The sequence below is a fragment of the Vigna unguiculata genome, chromosome 7, assembly GCF_004118075.2.
Source record: "Vigna unguiculata cultivar IT97K-499-35 chromosome 7, ASM411807v1, whole genome shotgun sequence".
Taxonomy (NCBI): Eukaryota; Viridiplantae; Streptophyta; class Magnoliopsida; order Fabales; family Fabaceae; genus Vigna; species Vigna unguiculata.
The window spans coordinates 6,307,492-6,317,711 of record NC_040285.1 but is presented as its reverse complement, the minus strand read 5'-3'; the positions used below and the strand labels follow the sequence as shown (position 1 = coordinate 6,317,711).

General features: G+C 28.7%; 1 protein-coding gene across 2 annotated transcripts; it reads right to left on the bottom strand.

The window, feature by feature from the left end:
* Positions 1–8,556: 8,556 nt before the first annotated feature.
* On the bottom strand, positions 8,557–9,809 carry LOC114190795 (transcription factor MYB108-like). 2 transcript variants are annotated; one of them, XM_028079833.1, is made up of 3 exons: positions 9,509–9,809; positions 9,203–9,332; positions 8,557–9,090 (listed from the first exon to the last, which is right to left on the bottom strand). In XM_028079833.1, the coding sequence occupies exons 1-3, from the start codon at positions 9,777–9,779 to the stop codon at positions 8,592–8,594; spliced, it is 900 nt and encodes a 299-aa protein (XP_027935634.1). In that variant the 5' UTR covers positions 9,780–9,809; the 3' UTR covers positions 8,557–8,591. The 2 variants fall into 2 exon arrangements, with proteins under 2 accessions (XP_027935634.1, XP_027935635.1); XM_028079834.1 differs by having other exon boundaries at positions 9,215–9,332.
* Positions 9,810–10,220: the final 411 nt, after the last annotated feature.

Sequence of the window (10,220 nt, the reverse complement as noted above, 5' to 3'; positions counted from 1 at the left end):
ACAACACTTGTCACTCAAGTGAGAATCTCTAGCTTAAGCGAGAAAGCCACTGGAACTCTTTTTATTTCTATTTAATTTTAGCTCAAGCGAGATTCTTTCTTTAGCTTAAGCAAGAATCTCTAGTTCATACGAGAATGTTGCAGAGTTTTAATTCCTTATTTTTAACCTATGATTGACTGAATTAATTTTAAAAATATGATGTATGAAGCTATGCATGAATAATGTTAGTATTTTGAGACTTTACTTGATATGTTTTGTATAATATATGATTTGGTATTTGGAATGTGAGACGAAATTATTAATGTGATTATGAAAATGTGATTAAGGATGTATATGATTGTGAAAGACTTGTTGTGAAACTGTGATGATAATGAGTTTGTTGGTATATATGAGCATTAGATGTGTTTGACGTAATTCTATCTCATGGGGGAATTTTATGGTGGTGTTATTTTAGTGAATGCATTGGATTATGGATTTAAGTAAGGTGACATCCTGAAACTCTATTGATCATTCACACTCAAATAGAGTATAACTGATCGTGTGATGAGAGTAGGAGGATGTCCTAGTCTATGAGAGGATAATGACCTTAGATGATGATGAATTAACCTTTTGTGTGGTAGGGCGAAACCCATTGACAATGGCTCTGTAGAGCAGTATAGGCCACCACAAGTGCAAGTCTCTAGTGATTCCGATTCAAAATGCATGTATTTGTATAATTGGGTTTAATATCAATTGTCTATGTGCAGTTATATGAATTATTTGTAGTTGCGCATGTGTATGAGTCATAATTGATATGATTTAAATAGTCTTAGGATAACTCTTTTGTATATCAGCTTATCCTTGCACTTTGTGGTCTTGTATTATGTTCTTCTTTTGTGATGATGATCACCATTCTGGTGGAAGTAGATTAAGATGCAAGTTTAGAGACACCTCTAAAGGATGAGAAGTTCGTAGTTATAGTTGTGAGATTAGATATGATGTATAAGTGGTTAGTATGTTTAATATAGGGATACCTTTAGAGGTATGGTATTGTTATATAAATGATATATTCTTCGAGAAATGTATTAATATACTTTTTATCCTGTTAATTTGTCTTTAAATATTAAATATTTTATTTTATTAGTTTTATATTACTAAAATGAGATATTATATGTATTTTTTCTAAATTATCTTTAAATTTTAAATTCTATACTTTTTTCTTATTTTATTTTAATTTCTGTAAAATGATTTTAGTATTGAGTTTCTGGAGATAACTTTTGATGTTTTTCAAATATGTTTTAAAATAGATTAAAATAAACATAGAATTATGAGAAATGATATAAAAAATATATACATTAAAAAGTAAGTTAACTTATTTAAATGATAAAATTAAAACAAAATACTAATAAAAATAAATTATACCTGAAAGTCAATACCATTGTCTAGAAAATCTGAAAGCAAAACTAAAGAAAAGTCACAACCGAGAAAGTTTAATGATCAACTTCACCGTTCTTTGACCAAATAATTAAATTCAGTGTATTTAGCGGCAGGATAAAGTTACGTCACAAATTTGAATAAAAAAACATAGAAGCTTTGTAAGGTGGAATGTACCTCTAAGAGTTTTATAATGTAAATCTTTTATTTATCTATATTTTTGTTGCTTATATTTTATAAAATTTGCAATTTTTTATTTTACTTTCTCTTCATAATGTTAGTCCTTTAATTTTTCATTACAAATATTTTCTTCAATTTTCAGTTTTAAAAAGTCACCATATAATTAACAATTAAAAGAATAGATTATATATAAGACCGTAATTTTTAATTTTGTAAAATATAAACACCAAAAGCTTGGTAAAATTAGTTAATAAGATAGTTAATAGTTGATAAGTTCCTTTATAGTGTCAGGTTTATAAAGGAGGGGTATCACTGGAGAGAAACAACACCAATGAGACCTGAGCCTAACCACATAGGCAATGAATTTCTGGGTCTTAATTCTTATATAGTGCTCTACTTTTTCATTTCTGGTCAATGTGGAACTTACACTCACACTTGGATTCCTAACATATAGCTGGAAGATGATAAACTCAGTTTATGAATATCAAAAATTGATAAACTAATATATCAACCTAAAAGTGTTTGGAAAAAATAGTTGATAAAGTAGTTGGTAAATATAAAATGACAAAAACAAAAAAAGTAGACAAGTTCTATTATATAATTTTTATTTGGGTTTTTTAGAGAAAAATAATTTTTTATGTTTTAGATAAAAAAGTTCAACACCGTATTATCTTTATTAAGTGCTGAAACAAAAGTAAATTTTAACATGATTATACTTCATATGATACACAGGATGAATTAAACGAACAATAGATCATGACCAAAAATGTTTCATTTGACAAATGACACAATACTATATAGTCTTGGTTTGTCTATTGATGTGAGGAAGCTCTCAGACAATAAAAACGAATAAAACTGAACTAATATTCGTTTTATACAAAAAATATATATGTTTATTTCATCACAGTAGGGAATATCTTACACCTTTCGAAAAATTGATGCACTTTTTCTTGAAAAATGATATTTTAAAAAATGTTTTTTTAATAAAGTTTGACAAACTACTTATTTAGATAAAAAATACTACTTTATTATTTTATTTTAATTAAAAAATAAAAAAATTATCTATTTTAATTCTATTTATAAAAAGTTTGTCAAACAAATTTTTGGTCGAAAACTCATTTTCCCTTTTTCTTCCACCTCCATTGATACCCCATTTTCTTCCCTCATCTTCACTGGCGCCACTTTCACCATCTCTACTTGCACTCCTTATTTTTCCATCTCTTTCATGTTTGTATTTTTATTGTACAATTCAAAATACACTTTTTATTTTATATTTTGAAATATTTAGGCAATAACACGTTTATACTTTGTATTTAAGAATGCATAATCCGAAATACAATTTTTATATTTCAGATTATGTATTTTGAAACGTTTCCCGTTTATATATTCCGAAATTAAAAATGAAAGAGGACAAAATTAGAATTTTCAAGTTTACGGAGGTGCATGAAGAAAATATGGAAGAAGCTGCCCACAAATATCTTTCTTCAGCCCAACTTTAAAGCCTAAACGAATCTACTAGATGCACACCCCGAAAATACTCTCTCACACCCCTTACTTCTCTTCAAAATCACGAGACCAATCTATTTAAAATTCAAAATAACTTAAATTTTGTTATTACTTTTCTGATTACATATATCTATCTTCAGCCCTACTTAAAGGTCTAAAAATATCTCTTAGATGTAACTCCTGAAATACGATATTTCACTCTTTACTTTAATTGTATTAACTATATACATTACAAAAACATTACAAAATTTTTTTTTGCCAATTTTATTTTGAATTTTTTTAGAAAATAGTTACAAATTTCATTATAAAAAAAATTTCAAGAAATTGTTGTTAATTACTTTGCAAAATATTTTGTATAAAATATTTACAGCAAAAGAAATTGTAAAATATACTTAAGAATCTTATAATTTTATAGAAAATAATTATCCATGAAGCATGAAAGAATGACTTGCCAAATAAAATTCTTAGAAAAAATGACAAAAATAAATCTTTTTTTTTGCAAATTTTTTGAATAAATTTGTAAAAAAAATCTCATATAATATAAAAATTTATAATAGGAAAACTAACAAGATCAATTTATTATAATATAAAATGTCACTCAAATTTAATTATCAAATTTTAATAATTATCGCACATACTCTAATATAATTTTCCCATTGAGACTCCACTGATGAACTGAAATGGATGCAATTTTGATGCTATCCAGATGTTTCTAAATGCAATATCTATTGCATGATACATCTCACAATAAGGAGTTAAATAGTTGATTTGGAAGGTAATACTGTTTCTCACATTCTTTATTTGATGGATTGATTATATCTAACGATCAATATTACAGTTTCATTTAAATTCACTTGTGATGTATAGAATTATGAAAACCCTCTTTATTATGAGTCACACCTTCATATTTTTCTTCCTCCATCTTCTAACTTTTTATAAATATTCATTTTGTCCTTTTAAGTTTATAACTTCAAATTTTAAAAGTTCTAAACTCTTGAGTGGTATATGTGAATTCTTACTTTGAACATTGAATTAAAAAGAAAGTATTATTGAAGATTAAGATTTTTGTAGGAGATGAAGTCAATCCAATAAAAGAAATTGAAAGTACAAGAGGAAAATATGGGGAGTGGAAAGGAAAAGTTTCACATACACTGATTCTTCATTTTTTTTGTTATTTTTGTGTGCATATTTATGTCATCCCAATTATAATTCCTTTCAGATAAAATCCCTTCTTTGGATGCAGGAAGAAAAAAAAAAGATTAAGGATAAATGTTTAGAATTATGAATTGGTGACACAATCTTATGCTTTGTTTATACCATTTATAATATATATATATATATATATATATATATATATATATATATATATATATATATATATATATTACTCTTTTTTCTTTTGGTTGAATCACAAGAAAAATGTAAACACAATTTCAAAGCAAATGTTTAAGTAGAATATTTAAGTTTTTTTTTTTTGTATTCGGTAAAAGTCTAAGATGAATGTATTTTCTTTAGAAGTGATGAGTAGCTGGTTTATGTATAGATTGACATACGAAAATTAAGAGGAAAATCAACAATTCGGGAAGAATTTGATTGATTAAGCGTGAACATAAGTGTTGAAAACAATGAACGAAGTCGGGGAGGGATGGTCGTGAGCTGGAACGAAGAAGAGAATGGACAATTGAGATGGAATGAATGAAGCAAGCCATACAACTTGGGGATAATGCCAAGATGAGCGAAGGAGGAGTCGCCACATAAGCTAAACACTCAAAATAAGATCCTAGATGAGAGTTGCATACCCTTTCTCACACAAGAATGTGCAAAAGGTTTCTATTCTTAAAATGGTGAAATGCACAATTTCGGATAAGAAGATTTTCATCAAAGCCTACACTCTAGATACAAAATGATTAGTAGTTGGTTCATGTACATATAGGTATATGAAAATTAAGAGGGAAATAAGAAAATGGGGAAGGATTGAACCGATTAAGCTTGAACCCAAGTGTTGAAAACAATTAACGAAGTTGGGGATGAATGACTATGAGCTGGAATGACGAGGAAAATGGAGAATTGAGATGGAACCAATGGGCAAAGCCATGCCACTTAGGCATAACGCCGAGATGAGTGAAGGAGAAGTCACCACTTGAGTTGAATACTCAAGATAAGACCCTTGGTGAGAGTTGCATTCCCTTTCTCACACAAGAATGTGTAATAAAGGTTTCTATTCTCAAAATACAAACCTGTCTGTTCAAACACGAAAACCTTTTTATAGTTTAAGGGTAAGCTAACCTAAAAATTAAACTAACTAAAAAAAGTCAACTCCTAATTACAAGGTACTAGTTAAAGAAATGCAAAACACATGCATATCTTCTAAAACTCATACGCGCTTGTTGGGCATTATAGTCGTCGCTGGGTGCCACCCTCCTAGGCACCTATGAACCTGCAGGTTCTGATTGGCTACTGATTTCATTGGCATTGGGCGCCCTCTACTAGACTTGGGCGGGAGAGTTGTTGCCTTTTGATGCATGCTAAATTGAGTCCACTCCTCTTCATGCACATCCTTTCATGATCAAAGTCTCATCAAGAAGTGAATTTTAAGCCCAACTTAACCTACAAAATCGGCTTATAAGGTGAGATTTGTACTCACTTATATGTTGTAAATTTGTCTTATCTCTAATTAATGTGGGGTCTCTGACACAACCCACTCATAGCGAGACATAAGCATGAAACTAGACATTATGGGTGATCTTATAGTGATTCGATAATGGGTATGATAGACCCAACAAAAAACAAATCTCATTATGATAGACTTGAAAGAACTTTAATACCATCTTAAGATATGGATTGCAAATCTAACTCATCTAACAAAATTAACTTATAAGATAAGGTTTATACCCATTTATATATTATAATTTTTTTTATCTATAGTCAATATGTGATTTCTAACACTTTTTTTTTTAAATTTAATCAGTTTTGGCTTAAACCAAAACCTGAAATAAAAAAGAAATATCAATGTTAATTTACATACAATGAACTAACGTTATACTAAAATCACAATCTAAATGATACAAAAAATAATTTAGGATACGAAAAAAAAAATTAAAAAACAACAAATTAGAAACACAATTAATGAAGACATGCATTGCGTTTTCCTTATCTTAGGTGATTAATATATCATATGAATTCTATACTTGGATCTAAGTTTATTGGACTTTTTGAGCCTACTAAAAAATTTATAATATATATACGTATAGATTGTTTGCGAAATTAAAAAAAAAAAAGATATCGTGTGAGATATGTGACGTATTCAAGAATCCAGTTCTGTCTTAGACTAAGCTCAAACCCCAATTGATTAATTCAAAACAAAGCAAAAAGAAATAGAAAGCATTTGAATATATGTGTGGATTAAAGAAAGAGAAAGAATTCAAATATGTGGACTATGTATTGGGTTATACGTATTCACCAAAAAGTGTCCCATAATCTATGCTTAAAGGGTTTTGTTTATGCAAACCCATGCTTTCATTTAAATATTTCCCATCCAAATCAAACAATATTTGCAGAATTTTAGTGCATTTTTGTATGATTTGGATGCACTTTCTTTGATTTTGAGACAAATGCATAAGAAAAGCAAAAATCTTCAGAATCATTGTTAGAATGTAATATAAAGTTACTCTCGTGTGCGTGTCTTTGTTTAATAAGACAAGTTTTTGGGATCAATGGTTGATCATGATATAATTATTTCAGACCACATGTTTATTTTAATAGTGCAAAACATTTATTAATTGTCAATTTTGTGCATAAAATGAACGGATGAGAATAATTTAGAATGTTATCTTAATTTGTCACTTGATATATTCTTTTAGTAAAAAAAACAAAAACTTTAAGTTTAATTTCTTTTTTTATTCTATTGTTCAGTGTATGGACGATTTTTATCTCATTGTTAACTTAGCCCTTCATTTAACACTTTACAATTTAATTTAAAAGTTTTAATTGTTCGATACAAATTTCAATTTTTTTATAATTTTAGTTCGGTATCTTTCACCAATAATTCAATTTTTAATATATGTTATGTGGTGATAAATCTAAGAAACATTTATCACTACAAGAAAATCTCTCATTTTAACAATCAATTTTAGTGATTAAAAATTCTTAGTCAATATTGTGACTAATTTAAATACCAATTTATAAAAAAAATTGATTGTTAAAATAATTACTATTATAAATAAAAAATTGTAATTTGTCTCTAAAATTTAACTACCAAAATTTTAATTATCAGATAAATTAGTTTATAAACTAATCACTAAACATTATTTACAAAGATTTTGACTATTAAAGGAATTCATTTCTAAATCAATTTCTAATTAATTAGTGATCAATTCAACGACCAATTTTTTATTTATAATAGTGACTATTTAGTAAATAATATTTTTTTTATAAATTGGTATAGAATAATTGGTCACTATAATGACTAACAATTTGTTTTTACTAAATTTGGTTATTATTTAAAAATTTTCTTGTAGTGTAAGTAACTTAAATTATTTATCTTTTACAAGTCAATAAATGGTTTATATCAAATATTAAATATTAAAAGTGAAGTAAAATCACAAAAAAAAAAAATACTATGCGACTAAAAAATAATAATTAAGTAGATTGCCGCTTCATTAAAATAGTCAAAAACTAAACGGTAAGTTAAGAGTAAAAATAAAGTTATGCATTTTTTAAATATATAAACTAAACTTGAGCAATTAAATTACGAAGATAAAAATTTAACATTTTTAAACATACGAACCAAAATTATGTTAAAAAAAATCACGTATCAAAATGAACCGAAATTGTTCCCGCACTAAACTATAATGCCCTCAAGTCTAAATTTTATTTGTATTACAAAAAAGGAATTTCAACACACGGTTGTAGACAATTGCTGAGGTAGGTTACTTGTAATCTACACAAGTATATATTTTTAATCTACAATATCTTGTAAGATAACCTTTTAAATCAAATTAAAAACATTAGAGAAAAGAGATAGAATAAACTAAATTATTCATTAAAGGGTTGTTTATCTCGTAAAAATATTATAATCTATTTTTCCCCATTAAAAAGATTCTGAATCCACTGCCATAGTATACCTCTGCATTGTTCACATTATTTCAAACCAAATGACTCCATGTGTGAGAAGATTTATTAAAAAAGTCATGTCTGATTATTTAATAAGCTTTTGGGATAAATGCAAAGGGAAAGTTCCCTTTATCAGTTTCTCATTGCATTTTGGCTCTTTCTTATTTTCCTAGAACCTGTAAAGTTCTCATTAGTGCTTGTTATCCAAAAGCAAGTTTTCATAAGAAAAAAATGAGACACTTTATTGACAGATTACAAAGTAAGTTCTCTTCAGAATATAATTTACAACTTCTACCACACAGCTTCTGCAACAACAATAACTCATCCAAACTCCAAAAGTTCTAGTTTTTTTTTTTTTTTCTTAGTAGTTTTCTAAAGCATTAACAGAAGGGAGCAACTAAATTGTATAGACCAGCTTTGCTTGCTGCATTAGCTACAGTGAAATTGCCATGATCCAAGTTCCACAGACCATCCAAAAAGATTTCTTCAGATGAGGTTTCTGGTGCAGAAATGTTGCCATTATTAAGCATGGAGTAAAAGAATCCTTGCTCTTCTGTGTTGTTTTGGTGCATGGTGTTCATTTCTTGTCTAGATTGAGATGCTGCTGCATAAGGTGTTCTGCATGTGTTGTTGTCCTCAAGCAAGGCCATGATGTCTTTCATGTCAAAGTTGAACTGTAGCTGTTTTTGTGCCTCATACTGTTGCTGCTGCTGCTGCAACTGTTGTTGCTGCTGAAATTGCTGCTTCTTCATGACTCTATTTCTTGCTTTCTCAGCTGCATCAGAGGGACTTTTAGCTTTTTTCTTGAAATGAGTCCTCCAATAGTTCTTTATCTCATTGTCTGTTCTTCCTGGTAAACTCCTTGCAATTGTTGACCATCTGAAGTTTTTAGGTTCAGTAGTTAGCAACCAAGAACTCAGAAAAAAAAAATGCTGAAAAAAAGCATGCAAAAGGGTAAGAGAATGAACATGTATACATAAATTTTTTTTACCTGTTCCCCCACCTTGCATGCAACTCCAGAATTATACTCTCTTCTTGTGGTGTTATCTGTCCCCTCTTTAGATCAGGCCTCAGATAATTCACCCACCTCAATCTGCAACTCTTCCCATTTCTTTTCAACCCTACATCATTATTTTTCAGATCATAGAACAGTTTAAGTTTCAAAAATGCAGAGAAGAAGTTGAAAACAATTTCACTTGTTTTTTTTTTTTGTTGCTGTAGTTGGATCGTAATAACTTGTAAAAAAGTGAAATTCAATGAAGAAAAGCAGTGAAAGATTAATATTGTTGTTAATTACCTGCAAGCCTAGAAACAGAGTTCCATCTTCCTTCACCATGGAGTCTGACATATTCAACAAGCAACCTGTCTTCTTCAGCAGTCCATGGTCCCTTCCTCCATAGTTCCTCCTCCATCATCACACCTCCACCACCCAAAACTTTCCCCCAATACATGCAATTAGGGTTCCAAGTTTGTTCTTGGAGAAAAATGGTTTCTTTTTCTTGCAATTTCTGTGACACTGAATTAGGGCTAATGTTTGATGCATGTTGTGGGTGTGGTGTTTGCTGCATATTTATACCTGAAAAGTTTTGCCCCCAACTGGATTCTATCAATCAATCAAAGGTCACTTTCTTAACTTCGTATCATGTCTATCCACTTCACTGTTTAAGGTACTACGGGTAACACTTTTTTTAAGAACATGTTTCAATAAACAAACCCTAGGAACCAAAGTCACACTGAAAATGTTGCACGCTTGTCCATCAACTTTGAAATGACCCAAATACCATTACACTCTTCCTGTCATAATTACAATAAAACTTACTTATTTCTTATTCCATTATAATTCTAACTTTAATTATTTGATAAAAAAAGTTTACTGCAGGTATTATAAAAATAAAATACTAGATCTTTTTTTTGTAATATTATTTCTTTTATGAAATAAATTATATTGCAAGAGAAATATTTATACATTGCACACTCAAAATTCTCCTTTTTACCCATGATTATAAGTT

Excerpts from the sequence above, each read along its gene's own strand:
- LOC114190795 (XM_028079833.1), bottom strand. The coding sequence starts at position 9,779 with ATGCAGCAAACACCACACCCACAACATGCATCAAACATTAGCCCTAAT. Across the intron at positions 9,333-9,508 it reads CTCTGTTTCTAGGCTTGCAG|GGTTGAAAAGAAATGGGAAG; the intron begins GTAATTAACAAC and ends ATAATGATGTAG. Across the intron at positions 9,091-9,202 it reads CATGCAAGGTGGGGGAACAG|ATGGTCAACAATTGCAAGGA; the intron begins GTAAAAAAAATT and ends TAAAAACTTCAG.